General features: G+C 47.7%; 2 protein-coding genes across 2 annotated transcripts; one reads left to right on the top strand and one right to left on the bottom strand.

Moving 5' to 3' along the window:
- The first annotated feature begins 603 nt into the window (after positions 1-603).
- LOC120666607 lies at positions 604-1,891 on the top strand. Its single transcript, XM_039946481.1, has 2 exons — positions 604-1,286; positions 1,428-1,891. Exons 1-2 carry the CDS (start codon positions 788-790, stop codon positions 1,610-1,612), a joined length of 684 nt encoding a protein of 227 aa, XP_039802415.1. The 5' UTR covers positions 604-787; the 3' UTR covers positions 1,613-1,891.
- Positions 1,892-7,170: 5,279 nt separating this feature from the next.
- Positions 7,171-11,479, bottom strand: LOC120666608 (GDP-L-galactose phosphorylase 2-like). Its single transcript, XM_039946482.1, has 6 exons — positions 10,948-11,479; positions 9,816-9,916; positions 8,944-9,249; positions 8,671-8,856; positions 8,060-8,320; positions 7,171-7,780 (listed from the first exon to the last, which is right to left on the bottom strand). The coding sequence occupies exons 1-6, from the start codon at positions 11,063-11,065 to the stop codon at positions 7,454-7,456; spliced, it is 1,299 nt and encodes a 432-aa protein (XP_039802416.1). The 5' UTR covers positions 11,066-11,479; the 3' UTR covers positions 7,171-7,453.
- Between the last annotated feature and the right edge of the window lie 7,218 nt (positions 11,480-18,697).

Here is an 18,697-nt window from a genome sequence, read left to right on the forward strand (position 1 = left end):
CGAACATGATGCGCTCCTGTTCTAACGAGCTTTTGTACGTTGCGAGGGATTTGCGCCATGTGGGTGGCCTTAGAGGAAGGAAGATCTTGCGGCATAGGTAGCGGTGCTAGTGCTGGTGGGTGCGGGGGCTGAGCGCGGGTGAGTGCGATTCGAAGTGTAGAAGGGCGCGGAGGGAGTTGCGAATTGGCTTGTAGTCCAATACGGTCTAGTGGGACGCTACCCACCAGGGTTCAAATTCTGGTGCTCGCATCTTTTTCTGGGATTTTCCTAGGATTTACCGGTGTTACACGTTAAGTGGTAAGCGACGTTCCCGTCGACGACGAGACGCTAGTGGTGACTTCGGGAATCTTCAGACGGTGCTCAGTCCTTCGAAGGTGTTCATAGGGGTAGGGTTTGCGTATGTGTATTCATAGGGTGTGAGTGTGCATGTGTGTTGTGAGCGTCTTCGTTGTACTGTGTGATTCTAAAAAAAGGGCGCGGAGGGAGTTGTGATTCTAAAAAAAAGGGCGCGGAGGGAGTTGGGCCGTGGAAATCTTCTTGGGCTGTCGGACCGTAGCCTTTGATGCTTGTGCTTTGTTGGCTCAGATCATCTTCGTGTGTCACTCTCAGTGCCAACAGATCGAGCAAGATCTTGTCTGAACCGCCCATTCCAAGATCATTCCTGGCCATTCCTTTCAACGAATGTGAGCCCGCAGCCTGTGAAACCTTATCTCTCTCGCTCGCTCCTCTGCACGAGGACACGTTGGCATATGATGTGAGCGCGCCACGCCTCCGCACCGCCCTCCCCATGCAGCAGGTTCCAGCGCCGCCGGTCGCCGCCGGTGCAACGCCGCCGCCACCGAGCATCTCGCCGACCTCGCCATCGCCGTCGTTAGCGTCAGCGAGAGCAACAAGGCGTCAGCTGCTGCTCGCGTCGTCGTCCGGCCTGCTCCTCGCCGCCGGCAGTGGTAGCGCGCGAGCTGCTGCCGGAGGAGGACGAGGAGAAGGGGGTCTGGTGGGGTACGATGGGCCGGTGGTGACGGAGGCGGACCGGGCGGCGAGCGCGGCGGTGTCGCGGCGCGTCGGGGAGGCCGTGGGGCTGCTGGAGCTGGGGCGGGAGCTGCAGGCGCGCGGGGAGTTCCCGGAGGCCCTGGCGTCGTTCACGCGCGTGGTGGCGGAGTACGCGGACCTGGCGCTGTCGGAGTACGCGCGGGTGGGGCGGGCGCTGGTGCTTTACGAGATCGGCGACCGCGACCAGTCCATCGCCGAGATGGAGGACGTCTCCATCGCGCTCAAGGGATACCCAGGTCAGTGGTGCGCGCGTATCCTGTATCCATCCACCATGGATGCATGCATGCATGCATCTGATCTGATGGTTCTTCATAGTATAAATCATTCTATCGTCGATCTGACGATCGATATATATGCTGCTTGGATATGACTGGCAGAGATCCACGCGGCGCTGGCGGCGGCGCTGTACGCCGACAAGCACGCGGCGCTGCTGGCGGAGAACCAATTCGCCATTGCCACGCTGCTGGACCCGCACTACACGGACCTCGCCTACGTCAGGGACACCAAGCACTGGCCGCCCAGCCTCGTCGACTCCCTCCACGACTTCATTACGCTATCCTAGACTGTACTCCAGTCTTTAGCTAGCAGCGCTCTCGATCGATCACTGGGTCCCAAAATGATGAGATCGAGTAGCTATATGCATCCGAGTGTAGAAAAAACTCTAAACCCTATATATATATATATATATATATATATATATATCCTAAAAATAAGTATTAAAAGTTTTTTAAAAATATAACATATCTATTGGCACGATTCTTGTCAGTTATGTAGATTCATTTTTTGTATTCATAATATTTGGTTGCTTGTGGTTATACCTAAAAATAAGTAGCTATAGGAACTGGTTTTGTATTTTTAGGATTTTTCTGCATTTTTCTACCAATTATCAAACTTCCACTCAAATCAAACAAAAAACAAAAACTACCCCTACACCCTGACCAGCGGGCCCCACCCGCAGTGGAACAGAGAGAGCAGTGAGGGGGTGCTCTGTTCTGCTTGCCTGCCCCGGCGGCGCACGCCGGCGGCGCGCCTGCGCGAGCGCGGCGGCCATGGGCCGGCCGGCCGGCCAGCGGGGCAGCGCGGTGGGCAACAGCGGCCCGCGCACAGAGAGGCCCGCGCGCTCGCGGACCGCGCAGGGGCAGCGCGAGGGCGGAGTCCGGCGGCGGCGGCTTGCGGCGGCGCGTGGCGTTCCGGCGGCGGAGAAGCAGGGCGGCCGCGGGGCTGTGCAGCACGACGCTCAGGGAGGCTCGGCGGCCTCGGGGCGCGCGGCAGACTACGCGAGCCCGCGCCAGGGCGGCCCACGGCGGCACAGACGGCGGTAAGCGGCGGGGCACGGCGGCGGGGCGTGTTCCCGACGACTGTGGCGCACAAGCTCAAAGGGGATGGGGTCGGGGAGATGGAGTAAGATACGAGGAAGCTCACTGTGACCTTCAATTGGACCGCGGAAGGGCGGAGGAAGGTCGTCGACGAGAGGGCGGAGCTCCGGCGCGGAGCGGCAATGGCGGCCGGTGGCGCAGGGGCCGATTTGGCTGGGAAGAGGGGTCAGTCGGCTCGGGGAAGGGGCGGAGGAGGTGCGTGGTGAAGTCGGGCGACTCGGGACGCGGGGAAACGAAACACGGCGGCGAGGGGTGGCCGGAATCGGCCGGCGCGGTGAGCGGCGGGGCTAGGGTTGCTCGGCTCCGCTGTGTACTCCGTGCGACGCGAGTAAGGGAACGAGTAGGCGAAACTGGACTGGGCGTCCAACTCGGCAGCGGGGGCGCTTAAGCGGCGATGGGCTCGCCGGCGTGACGCGTGGCGACGCCGACGTCGAGATCGGCGGAGTACTGTCAAAACAGGGGAGGCACAGCGACCATTTCAAATGTATTTGAGCTGTTTTTGACCGTCAAAAACTCAAAATTTCATATGGGAACTTGAAATTTGGCCAACAACTTCTATTTTGGGCAAAAGTGGATTCGAGGCTCGAATCAAGGAGAAAAACAAGGTCGAACACAGCTAAACGATGTTTACCACGCGAACTCTATTAATGCTAATGATGAGCTTAAGTCCATAATTAGCAGGTTAAGCACATGATTAGCATCGCGATTAGCACAGGGGTGTTACAATAAGTCACATGGAGCCTATCCCTTCTCTTTGGTCACCCGTTGCTCTCAGCTCTCATGATGGCTATCAGACTAACTAGTGGGGTTTATGCTAAGCCGTTGCCCGTACAATGGTCGAGTGGTTTGCACGATGGTTGAGTTAGGTGAGATGACACACCAACTCGGTCCTTAGTTGTGACAAGATGGATATCTCCCTTCCTTGCTCAACCACATAGGTACGAGCACACCATTCGGCAATTCACACAGAAGTGTCATCCATCCCGTCTAAACTTATCTTTCGAAAATTTCACATTTTTCCCTTCCCACACACTCACACCTTTTCTTTGTATAAAACAAATTGTATCGTGTTTAAGGTCCTAAGCGTTCTAGCATCGATTAACGTCCAAACAGATCACATTCAGACATTAATCTAGGTGGTCAAGGAATGGTTATAACAAATCAAGGGGTGGCTATCCAACCATATTTTCAGCAGGCAAAACATATGCAGTTTTGTAAATCAGGCCAATAGGTTGTGTTTATAAAAATTAGGACAAAATATGCATTAAAGGATGGGATTGAACTTGCCGTTCTCAAAACCCTCAGGGAAGTCCTGCTCGAGATCCTGTCCTTCGGGTTCGAGGTCACACGCTTGCTCATGGTACTGCTCGTCGACGGGTTCTCCCTTGTTCGCACCGTGATCTACGACGCACACAAGCAAGCACACAATCAAGAAAAGAAATGAAGATTTTATCGTTGGGCTCGAATCGGAACCAATTAGGATATGAAGATAGGAGTGATATTTTTGGGCGATTTCCTAATGGCATGGCCAAAACTATATTAGAAATGACGTGGTAAAGTTTCAGGTCGATCGGAGATTGTTTGGCGCATGAAATGATAGGTTATAGAGAGGCTTAGGGGTTGAACGGGGGTTCAAGGGCCTTTTGTAAATATTTTTGAGGGGCAAGGGCTTGGTTGTAATTTTAGAAAATAACTGGGCAATTTTGAAAAAGGTTAGGGGTTTATTTAGAATTAAGTTTATATGGTGGAAGGGTTTATTTATGAATAGAAAAATAGGAAGGTCTCTTTTATAAAAGTACTAGAGAGGTGGGAGGTTTCTTAATAGAATAGAGAAAAAGGCAGGGGGTTTTGTGCAAAAGCGCATGTCTTCTTCCTCCCCTTTCCCGTGGAACAGGGGAGGGGGCGGCGCTCCGGCGGCGGCCTGAGGCCGGCGGCCTGGGGCTCGACAGCGCTTCGGGAGGAGGGGGAAAAGGAAGAGGGGAGTGAGAGGAGGCGATCCCCTGCTGTAGCTCGGCCGGAGATGGACCGTGGAGGCTTGGCCACGGCGGCGGGCGGCGGCGACCGTGGCGGCGCCACTGTGGAGCTTGGAGGCGGCCCGGAGCTAGGGAAAAAGGGTAAGAGAGGCGAGGGGATCCTATTGCGCCCCTTACCTTGGGCAGAGGTGGAGCGAGGAGATGGCTCCGCGGTGATCGGCGAGCTCGGCGGCTAAGGTGGTGGTGGCGGCGCTGGGAGCTCGGGGAGGAGGCTAGGGACGGCGGTGGAGATAGTGGTGGTGGTGGAACGCGACGTGGAGGCCTATTTGTAGGCGGGGTAAGGCGGTGGGGCTGTGGCCACAGAGGTGTTTGGCCGGCGAGGGTCGCGGGCGGCTTTAATGGCGTTTTGGAGCTTAGCGCGGCGTCGTGGCGTGGTGGCTCGGGCGGCGAGGTGGTCACAGGGCGACGGGACGGCTCGGGCAGCGAGGAGGCGGTGCTGTGTAGGGGCGAGCGGCGTGGCGAGCTTCCCGGGCACGCGGAGCGCGTGGGGACGGCCGGGAGCAGAGCGCGCGCGTGGAGCAAGGGAGGGAGGGCGCTGTGCGGCCGGCGGCGATGGCAGGGCGCTGTGTGCGGCCCTGGGCTGGACGACGGGCGGCGCGGCGAGCGGCGCGGCCGCGTGGAACGCGTGCTGCGGCTCGTGCGCGTGCGGCGCATGGATGCGACGGGACGAGTCGGCGGCGAGCGGGCGGCGCGGCGAGCGGCGCGGCCGCGTGATGCGCGTGGGCAGGGGCGCGCGTTGAGGCGGCGAGGGGGCTCAGCATGCGCAGCGGCGACGGGCCAGGCGAGCAGGGGCGTGCGCGTGGACGGGGGCGGGGAGCGGCCGGTGGCGGGCGCGCCCGGCGCGTCGCGCGTGCGGGAGACGCAGCAGAGGAGAGGGAGGAAGGAGAGAGAGGGGGCAAAAAGGAAAAGGAAAAAGAAAAAAGAAAAATGGAAAATGGAAAAAGAAAAAGGGGGAGAGAGAGAGAGAGATTCGCGGCGGAAATTTCGGCGACGACCACGGCGGTATCGGGCACGCGCGGCGGTCGCGAGCGCGCGCGGAACGAGAGATGGAACGGGGATTGGAATCGGGTGTCGAAAAAGGTTCCGGGGAATTAGGGCTCAGGGGTTTAGGAATGATTTGAGCTCAACGATGACAGAGATTTGAAAATATTTTTTTAGCGTGTGCTTTATTTGGTAAATTTTTGGGCTGTTACAAGGACTCCAACCTAATAACCCTTGCTCAGTTCTCATAACTCACACAACTTCCATGCCACCTATCCACCCATGTGGAAAAAGTCAAGTACCAATAGTTTGAACTCGCCTAAGGGCCCGTGTACAGTTATCTAATATTCCATCCGTTCCAAATTGTAAGTCATTCCAACTTTCTTAGAGAGTCAAACTATTTTTATGTTTTACCAAAACTATAGAAAAGATTACAAAGATTTATAGCACCAAATAGATATACTATGAAAGTATATTTAATGAAAAATCTAGTGATACTTATTTGGTATCATAAATATTAGTACTTTATTGTGTATAAACTTGGTAAAACATAAAAATAGTTTGACTCTCTAAGAAAGTTGGAATGACTTACAATTTGGAGCGGATGGAGTATATGTCGTTTCTCTTCATTTTATCTCTAAAATAAGCTCATTTTGTCACTTCATTTCATCATCAATTTGTGTAAAAGGATCAATCCAAAGATGCAAAGATTGGACAAAGAGGCTTATAAACTAGCCCAACTTATCTAGACTATCACGGTAGAACTAATTTTACCATAACAATACAAATGAGCCACAACGTGTCAAAACTAGAAAAGGAATGGGTGTGGTACTATAATTTTTTTTATCTATTCCTGACTTGGATGAATCGAAGAGGATCTAAAATCGTCAAGGAGAGAGAACAGGGTAGAGTGGCACTTCTCATTTCCTTTTTCATGTCTTACTCTATTGGGTTCTAGTTTGGTAAATTTCATTTTGTTTGGACAATCAATTGACCAGCAATTACTTTATTAACGTTTCATATATATATGATATACAAAAACAATCATAAGAAAGCATTTTTAATAGAGATCTAATGACTTTGTGTGACACTAATCATGTGACGTTTTCTATCTATGTCATGCATGATGTAATATTCTCAAGTCCTCATTTTAATGTATTCTTGGTCAAATAGATTATATTGTGTTTCATGTGCTTCATTTTTTTTTTGGGAACACGAACAGTTTCATGTGCTTCGTTTGATGCAGGTCATCAATTCCTATGAATAGATGCCTTCTAATATTAAAGGCCCGTTGTTATCTTGTAGTCATTAAACAAAGAAAAGACTAGGTCGTTGCAATCAGGCACTCAAAGGCTCAAGGCTCGCGATAGAAGTTTGTTTAAAATTTCTAGATTTTTTTATACAGTGTTTCGACTCTGTTACTTGTTTCTGAACTGCAAGCCTTCGAAAATAAGATGGCAAACAACGCAACACATCCGCACCAGAATAATTGTTATCTCATAAGTTCATTTCCATGGAAAATCAGTTTCATGTTATTGTTATGGAATATCTATATTTGGTAGGTTATGGTATCTAATCCCATGGTACTTGTTTCGAGGAGAAGCTAGCTCCTTGCCCTCCAAGTCTTAATACTCCAAATCCTACCTTGTTCTCTTGTTTACATTATACTTTACATACTCAAAAGCAGCACATAACAAAGCGATCCACGAGGTAGAAACAGAGAGCGCAGATACTAGCAATGTCCATCACATTTCATTTATCATTTAAGTTCTAAACGACCCAAACAATACACATAGCCTCCGCTTAATATTGCAGAGCACTGAATCACTCAGTCACCACAGAGAGGATACACAAACGAGAGCAAGTTGCGGCAGAGCACAAGGCTCACGCGCACAGACCAGACCAGACCAGACCAGGCAGCAGTTTCATCACAAGGACCTTATTATGGCAGAGCTATAGGCGCCATAGACAACAATGACAACGCTTAATAGCGCAACAGCCAGCTGTACCATCTCACTGGAGGACGAGGCAGCCTTCTGCAACAGGCAGAGGGGCAACAGGGACAGGCGCGTAGGTTGCTTCCTCACCCTCGCAGACTTCCTCCTCATCCGCCTGAACCAGGCCAGCAGCAGTGAAGATGTAAGCTTTCACTTCCTCGAAGCGTTCTTCAGACAGGGAGACCTCGGCAAGGAGCTTCCACGCAGAGGTTTCAGATGCCTCCTCATAGTCATTCCTCCGCTTCAGCACAATGTGGCCACTGATCTCCCACACAGCTGGATTCACCTGGGTGTCCAGCAGCTCTTGGCTCACTTCGCCCAGAGCCTGCTTCTCAGCGTAGCACTGCATTATTGAAACAGATCCAAAGTTTAAGACACTATGAAGAGATTTCCAGTAATGCAGACAGAACTACAGAGAATGTAACATGTTTACCCTCTGTTTCCCTAATATAGACCATCCAAAGTTTATAGGAGTTGCTTACTAATCATCACCTAGCAGTGTTAATTACCATGAATCTTACAGCTACAATGTTGAACTACAGTCTACAGGTATGTGAATGCTTATTGCTACTGTAAATACACGAGCACACAGTTTAGTTCACAATTGTGTAATGATATTTACCTGGGGGAAGAGAAAGATCCTCTTGCCACAGTCCGAAATAAGCACGTTGTAAGGGACATTGTTGTCCTGCAGCCAAATGCAAGCACTGGAAACCACATTTGCCAGGTCGTTCAGTGTGCTCCCTCCCTCAAATACCAGGCCTCTCACAGGATAATTTATCAGCTTGGACACAGTCACCCCACTCTTCATTGTGTCTTCAGAAAGAGGGATCTTGTGGGTAGCTGCCTTCTCGACAGGGAAAGGCACTGACAAGTAGTATGCCTGTGAAGTAAAGGTTCAGTGCTAAACACATATTTTTTTCAAACAAATTACCACCTGCTCAACAGGCCAATTTGTGAGCTAATGATTCAGATCAAAATGCATATGGCAGTTTTGTTGCTCTGCAAATGCACAAAGTTCAATATCACTATGACAGCTATCTCGAAACTGTTGGGGCTGATGATTTTATCAGAAGAGTACAAGTGGACATGACATTAAGACAGTACTACTATCTGAAGTTTGAACAGTACTGGAGTAAATGTAGAAACTGTGGGTGTTTGGTGATTTTATTAGCTATTTGGTTACCATTTTGAGGTGAGAAGTAAATTTAGATATCATGCAAAGTTCAATACCTGAAAGTGGAGGTGATTGATGGTAGCAAAGGCACCTAGACTATTGTAACCAAGCCTGAAGTATGGACTGGCTGCCTCTGCTGCCATCTGCAGCGCAAGCAAGAAGCTCTCTGGATCAATCCTCTGAGGCAGGCGGTCCAGAACACGGGGAATAAGAAGCACGTGTCCATATTCGATTGGGCTCACCTGTAAAGCCATTGCAAACAGTCATTGGCATCAAGAATAGACAAGATAGAATGGAAGTCAGGTTATCATTGTGACCAAGAGATATACATTGATAGCAACAACATTCGGTGCACGATCAGCAGCAGTGATTGGAGCATTATTCAGGAAGTAGCTGTCATCGCCAGCACCATTCTCAAATTGGAAGAGCACCTCTTCCTGGCCAACTTTGGTGAAGTTGAACTTGGCAGGGTCAAATGGCTGAAGCACACGGTCGACACGGAACTCAGTAGGGCGCTTCTTAAGGTGGCGCCCTTCATTCAGTTGTGCAACAAACCCAAGGTTGCCAGGGATGACCTTGGTCTCACAGGCAGTGACATCATAGCGGAATAAGCCCCGGGCCATCCTGTCCTCCCACTGTCAGGATACAAAACAAAACACTGAATTCAGGATTCAATCTAGGAAGAGAATATGGAACCAGACTTCACTGTTCATCCATTCAGGGAACTTTCACAGAAAACAACTACTACATGTTTAGGATGTCTTCCAGAACCCAAGTAAAACTGATACTATTCAAACCAGTGATAGACATTTAGATTCACATGTGCCATATTCGAGGAGTTCTAGTGTCATAGACCATAATAGGCAAATTATCTCTATCCAGTATTTAAAATTGCATGGAGACATACAAACAGATATCTCAATTCACTGTACTTGAAGGAATGAACCATATACAATAATATCCAGTGCTGTTGTTACAAACAGATATCTCAAATCATCTTAGAAGTCAAACATGTATGCATTTGCTACTGCTTGAGTGCACTCATGACAAGAGAGGATTATATTTCCTTAACTTTTGAAGAAAATTTTCAAATATCTTACTGCATGTGGAAAAAAAAACATTCCTAGTACATCTCATCCAAAACTAGCACAGTTAAAAGTTGAGTAACGTTGCGCAACCAACACCATATGCTTTTATTTACCTCAGCAAGGAGGATATTGACAAGGGACTTAGTTGAAGCAGCATCCTCCTGTGCAAGTTTTGCCGGATTTGCCTTGAAAGCATAGAGGGGAAGCTTGGAAACTGCTCAAAGAAAGACATGCAAATGTTAGAGCATCTCCAAGAGACTCTTTATATCTTCTCTAATTTATAGGAATAGAGATTTTGATGAAAAATTAGCTTCCAACAGGCTCTTCAAATGAATATCCAAAGATAAATATCCTCTATTCCGGAATTTCATGTTAGCCAAAGATGGAGAGTAAGGATGGCTCTCTAGACTACAAATAAGATATAGAAGAGCAGTTGGAAAACACAAAGATATGGAAAACGATTTTCACTCAAATGACTCTCCAAATGATAATTTAGAGAGTAGATTTTGGAAAAGCTCTTGGAGATGCTCTTAGTTCGATAGAAGTGTGGCCTAAATTGCTGCGTTCACGTCAGGTGAAGAAAATAGTATAATGTTTTTTGTGCGCGCAGACTTGATGCAGTGCTGTAGCTCATTCCCTATTTTAACTTGATGTCTTCAAGTGAGGTTTTTGGTGAGTTAAAAGAAAACATATTTTCCATTGATCTATTAAAAAGTGATGAAGCACACAAGCAAAAGGTGTATAGTAAACAATCATCCCACATACAAAAATTCACATAAATACGAAAGGCTCTCTGTTTTGCCTGCGGTTCGCTGACATGGGTTTCCGGCTGAGAATTTTATTTTCTGAAATATAGTAAATATCTAGTCGCTCAAGATGCTACTATTTTCTATCCTTATTTAATCCAACAAATATAACTGGAGGCGGGGAAAGTGCCAGTTGTTCAACCCGAAACCGGCGGCGGTTATAATGTTTGGCCATAGGGGGAGATAAAAATAGCATATAGCACGTATAAAAAAAGAAAGAGCACACTGCTGTGACAGTTTTGCTCAAAAGGCCCCCAGCTTTGTGGAGCACAGAGTACACAAATCTCCGTTTACAAAAAAAAAAATGGCAGGTTCCCAATCCAAAGAGAAGCTACTGAGAATTTGCATCTGGATTTGGGACGAAAACGACGTGGTATTTGATTTGACCGCCTAAAACAAATCGAAAGGAAAGGAAAGGGTGGGCGGGTAGGTGGCTGACCAGGCAGGCAGCAGTGGCCGAGGCAGTTCCTCCCGCATCCGGCGCGGGGCTTGTCGGCGTCCTCCTGGTAGTTGGAGACGACGGTGGGCACCCTCCTGATGGTGAGCTTCATCTCCATGGCGGCCGGCCGGTGGCTCGCTCAAATCTCTTGGGTGCGTGTTTGTCGGGGTCGGGGGGTCAGCAGACGACGGTTGTTAGGAGGAGGAGAAGGGGTCAGATGGAGAGAGAGAAGGGTGGGGGAGCGGCTCAGAGGCAACCGCCGCCGGCGAGGAAGAGGAGGTCGGACGGGCTCCCTCCGGCCGAGGGCAGCGCCCCGCGGCCGCCGTGCGGGGCGGGGCTGGTGGCGACGGCGGAGGCGATGGTGCCCGTGGGCTCCACCTGCGCAGCTGCGGGGCCGCGCCGGGGGGCTACAACGCTAGCCGTGATGCCTACAACTCGGCCACGCCCGGAGGGGGGGGGGGGGGAGCTCGTCGGGGATCGGGTCGCGGAGGCTAGGCTCCTGGAGGAGGCTGCTGCTCCCCTCCTCCTGTCTCTCTTCGCCGGTGGTGCGGCGGCGGTGGCGGGGGCGTTGGGGGTTGCGCGGCGGTGGTGCGTGCGCTGGGGTTGGGTTGGGTTTGGGAGGCGTTAAATAGGGGGGGCTATCGCGGTGGCGGATTTTTTTTGTGGCGTGGCTTTTTTGTGGTGGGTGTGGATCTGGACGGACACGCTCGCGCCGGATCGGGCCAGGCTGAGAGGCTAGGCGTTTTTTTTTTCTTTTTCTATTTTCGGGTATTGATTGTTTCGTGCTGTGTGGTGTCACGTTTCGGATCTGCAAGGACGAGCCGAGCGTGCGTGCGCTTGAGAGAGAGAGAGAAGACTCATCATCTTCACAACTCACAAAATTTGGGTTGAGCAACAAACGCGCGTTTTGCAACTCAATCACACGCTGCGTTAGCTGTATGTATCAGCAAAACTTATATAAATATATATGGTTCCCCTTCTTATCACTGAGCGTTACATATTCACTTCATATACGTATGTAGTATATATCCAAATACGAAGTGGATGTACATACGTGGTAGGTGGAGAACGGAACGTACTCTTGGATCGATCGCGCGCCGAGTCTTGTTTTGCACGCATAGGCAGGGGTGGTAATGGGCCATGGCCCTAATGGGCTCTTCACAGCCCAATAAAGCCCTTAAAATTTTTAGTTCAAAAATACATATGTTTAGAGCCCGGTCCTTTTAGGGCCCGATCCTTAGATTTTCTAGTTTAAAATGTTGGGCCCTTTACCACCCCTACGCATAGCTGTGCCTGTGTGTGTATGCTGTCCTGATCTGCTGAGGACCTACTGATCTACTCTTAGCCAAGTGGCTCAATATGGCTCATTCATCCGCGGCATTTAGTACTGGGCACATTTTGATCCGGTACTAATGTTGCTCCTGAGTCATTTTAGTGCCGGGCCAAAATTTAAACGTCCCCTGAGTCATTTTAGTACCGGACAGTGTCTTAGGCCGGTACTAAAATGGATCTCTACGAGTTATTCCAAAAGAAATGTATTTTCTACCTAATCACATCTGATGCATAGATGGGATAGTAAGGAAGTTACATGTGAGACTGGAGCTCGTGGGTTTAAATCCTTACGACTTGTGATCGGGGGCTAAAGTTTTTTTTATTTTTTAACTGTAAAACTGTTTAGTAGGTCGGTGGTACGTCCATTTTAGTATCGGGTGTGATACCGGTCAAAACGTCCGGTATTAAAGGGGGATTGCTGACAGTACTGATATTGATTTTTCTAACGGTGCAAGCAGCCATGACGGTCGTCGATGCAGGAGAGCACTGTGAGCCAAGTAAAAACGAAAGCTCGCCGTGGACCAAACGTGGTGGCATCTCCAACCCCGTGCTTTTCGAGTGGCGCCCATGCATCGGCTCGCCCTTTTTTTAATCACTCCGGTTTTCATCCTCCCCCAACAGTTTCCGTCCACACAGGTCACACCATCAGCGGCGCACTGGCACGGACCACGTCGCCGGCCGTGTCAGTGTCACTACTACTAGCTACTGGCGGCTTATTGGCTACTGTACTTACCACGAAATTTGTTTGCGCGTTCTCAGCTCTCACTCTCACTCTCGTCCTTGACCTGCTGCTAGCTAGTGGCACGCACCAGACCACCAGTAGAGCCGGGATGTACATGTCACCTGTGTATACGTGCGTGATATGTGGCCGTGCATATCATCACAACATTATTGTCTATGGATGTGTATAAATGCATCTTCACGGATCTTATCTTCTATATAGGGCTATAGGGCGTGTTTGGCTGGGCTCCTCGCGGCTCCAGCTTCACTACTGTTCGGTACTGTTTGAAGCCGCAAGAAGCCGCTAAAACCCAGCTCTGCACGACTCCCTCTGACACAAGACACAGCAAGGAGGAGCCGGAGCCGTTTTCTGTTGCTGCTACAGCGGGAAACAGTAGAAAACAGTAGTATTTCCTGTAGCATGAAGCCGGAGCCGGCGGAGGCAGAGCCCTCCCAAAGGGGGCCATATATCAATCACAACATTATTGGACAATAATCATGACGTGTCGGGTGGGGACAGGCTACAGAGTAAGCTATTCTATGGTCGACGGAGTATACTCTCGCTATATTCACTCTGTTCGCTGTGCTGGTGCTGGTGGCTGGTGCTGGAGTGGTGTGAGAGAAAAATACTGTTGGCTGGTTGGTGGCTGGAGGCTGGTGCTGGAGCTATGTGAGAGGAAAATACTGTTGACTAGCTGGATAAACCAAATAGCGAACAGAGTGAATGGATCATGGTTGGTTTGTTGCGATCTACACATGCATCAGTTCAAATATGTAATTCATGACATGAGAAATAGGCATCTGCGATGTAGCCATCAAGTTGATTGCAAACCCGAACACGGCGAACACTCCCGAAGTCCCTATTTAAAATTAGGAAAAAGTTCATTTTTGACCATGGAACTTTAGACTCGATTTGGCTTTGACCATCGACATCCAAAAGCGGATATCTTCGACCATTGAACTATCAAAACCATTCACTTTTGACCATTTGCAAGGCAGTTTTGCTGACGTGGACGCCACGTGGAGGTAAACCCCACTTGTCAGCATTACCCCCTCTATTGTATGCAGGGCACCAGTTTTGGGTAGGATTCCCAAGGATACATATACAGTAACATAGCAGGAATCTTCACGGTCCAATTCTGTTGTATCTAAGAGCTGCTTCAACTAACTCGGCACCCAAAATGCAACATGGTTAGATGCTTGAATCCCATCGTGGCTTTCCGATCTGATATATAATTATTGTCTAGGACCAAGAAAGCTTCAGGTCATATATTTGTGTCGAGCTATATATATTAATTAACTCAGAGCTCTCACCAAATTAATCAGAGAGCAAGGAAAACTTAAATTAAATTTGCAACCGGTGGAACACATACAAGTTTGAATTGTTCTGATCTGAACGCTTAATTAGTAATAAGTTCTGTCATGTGTGTCTGAGTGCGTTCAAGTTCAAATACGACTGCCGTACGACTCTATAATTTATAAATATAGAAAAAAAGATACCATCGTTTGTTTTTTTACATACAGGAATATTTTAACATCTCAGCCTCTACCTCACAGTGTGAAATATCAAGCCATTATTAAAAAGAAAAAGCCGGAGGCGTACAACTCGGTGCTGGATCAGATCAAGCCGTACAATTATACGAGGCCGTGCATACTCAACTCGGTGCTGCTGCTGCTAACCGGAGGCGTTGCAGCGCCGCTGGTCAATTTCCTCGTTGCATTCTAAATTGTAATGGGCCTTGTCACCACTTCTTCCTCCCTTCCGGCGACCCTCAACTCATCGGCAAACACAGTGTCCCATGGCGAAGGGGCGGCGGCGCTTGGAACGAGCGCCCACCGTTGCATGCATGGCCAGTATCTGGCACAAGTGGCCTGCACTGCACAGCCTCACAGCACAGGTAGCGACGATCGATCGGCATGGGCGTGACTCGGGACGGCGTCTGCGCTGCCTCAGCTCGTGCTCGGCACAGTAGTACACAGGTAGTCATCGCTAGCTCTTGGTCAGCTGCTCGATGCGTCAGCAAAACATAGTTTTGGTTTCATCTGCATGCTTCCGTATCCCCATCATCTCATCAACATTTTTACTCCTTCCTTAGCACCTACTAGTAACATATCATCCTGGCAGGGGAAATCTTCGTTCAAAACCAAAGCAGATCGACTTTCTTTGTCAAAGATACGTCCTTTCCGTGACACAAGCTTCGTAGCCGGAGTGGTGGGTTGGTGGAAAGTATGAACAAATGGACGGCCGGGATCCAGGAAGATGCATGGACGGCTCATATTCATCCCATCCACGCTTAATTCTTGTACGAGGGGTGCATTTTTTCATTGAATTTTTGGATAACATACTGTGACAACAATACCATATCATGTTTTATGTTTTTTTTAAAAAAGGTTATGTTAATTTCTCTCATCAATAATGCATACTAGCCTATTATTATTGCTTTCTGGACCGTCCTCTATTGCAAATCTCAATAGATAAAAGATACGTATCTCAACATAGAAATGACATTTGATTAAGACCGGTTATTATTTATTATTATATATATAATCTTGCAAATCTTGGACAAGTTGCTGCCGGGACCAACAATGTGACCACAGCTTGTCTTAAACTAAATTCCAGTACGGCGCCGCCCCACATGATGGGATCGGATGGCATCTAGTTGTATGTGCTGCCGTGAACCCGACCACAATCATGGGGGAATTCATTGTGGCCGTGAAAAAAAAAGCGAGGCCCCGCTTTGTAGTCCAAGTATTTCCTGGCTGCTAGGGTTTGTTGCGATGTTTTTAATTTTTTTCCTAAAAAAAGTACGCCAACTATACGAGCGGTGATGAACTATACATAGGGACTTGTTAGATTGGTGAAAGTTGAACCAACAACAAAAAGTACAAGGTTGATTATTTTACATGACAAATGCCTTTTGACAACCTTTTCATAACCTTCACTTTCTGGCTTATGTATGCGGCCAAAAAACAGCAAAAGGATATTCCATGAGAATTGTTCCGAAAAGCAGGTTTGTGGGGGGAATTATTCCTATTTTCTTTGCTCTGAAATCCTTGAAACCGACGGAATCGGAATTGCATAATGGTGGTACAACATTCCATAGTAGAACTGAATGGTGCGGCGAAAGCGAAACCTGTGTAGTAGTATTTTCTCAGCACATAAAGGTTTCAGCTATTTGTATGTATGTAGGAAAAAGTCTATATCACCCCTCACCTATGGGGGGATGGACTACATAACCCCCCAACCTATGAAACAGTCTATATCACCCCCTGAACTTTCCAAAATCGGTCAAATTACCCATTAAAACAGTTTTGAAAAATTATAGTAAATCACAAAAAAATCATAAAATGGAAAATCCAATCGTGTTAGACTCCAAATGAGTAGATCTACATAGTGAACATATAATATGATATGTTTTAGTTTTTTTCTGTAGCTTTAGATCTATGTTTTCTTCATAGCTGTAAAAAATGTACTAAAGCATATCATATTATATGTTCACTGTGTAGATCCACTCATTTGGAGTCCAACACAATTAGATTTTTCATTTTATGATTTTTCTGTGATTTACTATGATTTTTTGAAACTGCTTTAGGGGGATAATTTGACCGGTTTTGGAAAAATCAGGGGCTGATATAGACTGTTTTATAGGTTGGGGGTTATGTAGTCCACCCCACATAGGTAAGGGGGTGATATAGATTTTTTTTCCTATGTATGTATACTACCATATTTGTGTAGAGCAAAAAATAATATTGAGCATCAAAATGCACTACTAGAAAACACGCCAAAGGTCCACCCAAAAGTACCAGTATAAAAATGAACCGGTACCTATACTAGCATAGGTACCGATTCATCTTCATACCGGTACCTAAGACTCTCCATAGGTACCGGGTGGTAACTTTTACATTAGTACCGGGTGGTACCACCAACCAGTGCATATGGATGAGGCTTAGGTACTGGTTGGTGTTACGAACCGGTGCCTTAAGAGCCTTAGTTACCGGTTGGTCTTAGGCTCGTCCATGGGTTACATCAAAAAGAAAATATCTATCTTTCTGTCAAATGTGATGGCTTAGGCTCGTCCATGGGTTACATCAAAAAGAAAATATCTATCTTTCTGTCAGATGTGATGTGTAGACAAGATGGTCAGAAAGGCACACGCGAGGCAAGAAATCTTGAGTTCGAATCCCGACCAACCATTTTTGCCAAAAATATAGCCTTAGGCACCAGTTCTTTTACCCGGTGACTATTGGTACAGCCTTAGGCACCGATTCTTTTACCCGGTGACTATTGGTACGATTACCGGGTACCGGTTCAAAAACCGGTACCTAAGACCCATACTAACCGCTATACTTTTTTTTCCAGTAGCGATGGTACCTGCTAGCTGCCTATATATATGCCTGGTCTTTGTCGGCCCAAACATATATTGTATCCTAGCTCCCTCCTTGGTCATGCGGCTATGGCTACTAGACCTTTGCAGGTCGTTTCCGGGCAGTTTCTAAAACGTGGGTTCTTCTCTTCTATAAAAAAATGATAAAGGCCGTCTTTGGATTCAAAACTAAAGCTATTTGGGCTAGAGCTAATTAGATCAAGCAAATAGCCCTCCAATAAAATAATCCTTGACATGTTTGGATCCAAAAACTATTTAGCTTAAAGCACATTTTTCCAATCATTGCATTGGAGTCCTATTACCTCTCTTGCTACGTTGGGCTTCACCTGAAATAGCTCAAATAATCACCGTGGGATATATTTTTGCGGTAGGCCATTTGCAAACAGACAAAAACTAGCCCTCATGTTTAGAAATTTTAGGCTATTTTGAGCTAAAAAAATAGACTAGAAATAATCTCTAGGATCCAAACATGCCCAAAATCGAGTACACCTCATTTTTTGGGTAACTCTCCGTAATCTTAGTCCCAAATGATGGTCTATTCTCATTTCTGAACTTACAAACAAATTCAAACATAGTTTCAACAAAAATTGGTCCGAACAATTAACTCCCACCATGCCGTTCTTTTATTTACGAGGGCGTTGAATTCAGTAAAAAAAAACGGCGGCTGGCCGGCACATGACATCAGCAAGCGTCAGCCACGGGCCATGGCCAACGTGGGCCCATGGTGCAGGGGATGACCTCAGCGCGCGCGTGATCCATGTGTTGGGTGAGGACTGAGGAGAGTAGTAGCAGCACGTACCTGATGCTCTGACTCTCACTTGAGGAGAGGAGGTCATGCACGTCGCAGGAAGCTGCAGTTCAGATTGCGTAGCGAAGGTGACGATCGAGGTTGATTAGTGACGGATGGATTATGCTAATCGAGCCGGCGTTCCCACTGACCTATATACTATAATCTATAGCCACGGAGCCTTTCAATACCAGTACGTATACATGCTACCAACCTACGTATACATGCTTCCAACCTCCATACTAGCAACCTACTCCCTCTGTCTTGAAATATAAGACATTCTAACATTTTGAAGAGTCAAAGTTTTTCAAGTTTGATTAAATTTATATAATAAAATAATAATATATTATGATATCGAATATGTACCATTATATTTTTCATTAAATATATTTTTATAATATATCTGTTTTGTGCCATAAATTTTTATGATTTTCTCTAAAAATTTTATCAGACTTGAAAATTTTTTATTATCCAAAAATGTTAGAATGTCTTATATTTCAGAACAGAGAGAGTAGCTGCTACTACT

The sequence above is a fragment of the Panicum virgatum genome, chromosome 3N, assembly GCF_016808335.1.
Source record: "Panicum virgatum strain AP13 chromosome 3N, P.virgatum_v5, whole genome shotgun sequence".
Classification (NCBI taxonomy): domain Eukaryota; kingdom Viridiplantae; phylum Streptophyta; class Magnoliopsida; order Poales; family Poaceae; genus Panicum; species Panicum virgatum.

What these genes read in the sequence shown, in the direction of transcription:
- LOC120666608 (XM_039946482.1), bottom strand. Translation starts at nt 11,065, where the DNA reads ATGGAGATGAAGCTCACCATCAGGAGGGTGCCCACCGTCGTCTCCAAC. An exon ending in CGGCCACTGCTGCCTGCCTG is followed by an intron (nt 9,917 to 10,947) that starts GTCAGCCACCTA and finishes TTCTTTGAGCAG; the next exon opens with TTTCCAAGCTTCCCCTCTAT. An exon ending in TCAATCACCTCCACTTTCAG is followed by an intron (nt 8,321 to 8,670) that starts GTATTGAACTTT and finishes TTTACTTCACAG; the next exon opens with GCATACTACTTGTCAGTGCC.
- LOC120666607 (XM_039946481.1), top strand. Translation starts at nt 788, where the DNA reads ATGCAGCAGGTTCCAGCGCCGCCGGTCGCCGCCGGTGCAACGCCGCCG. An exon ending in CGCGCTCAAGGGATACCCAG is followed by an intron (nt 1,287 to 1,427) that starts GTCAGTGGTGCG and finishes TATGACTGGCAG; the next exon opens with AGATCCACGCGGCGCTGGCG.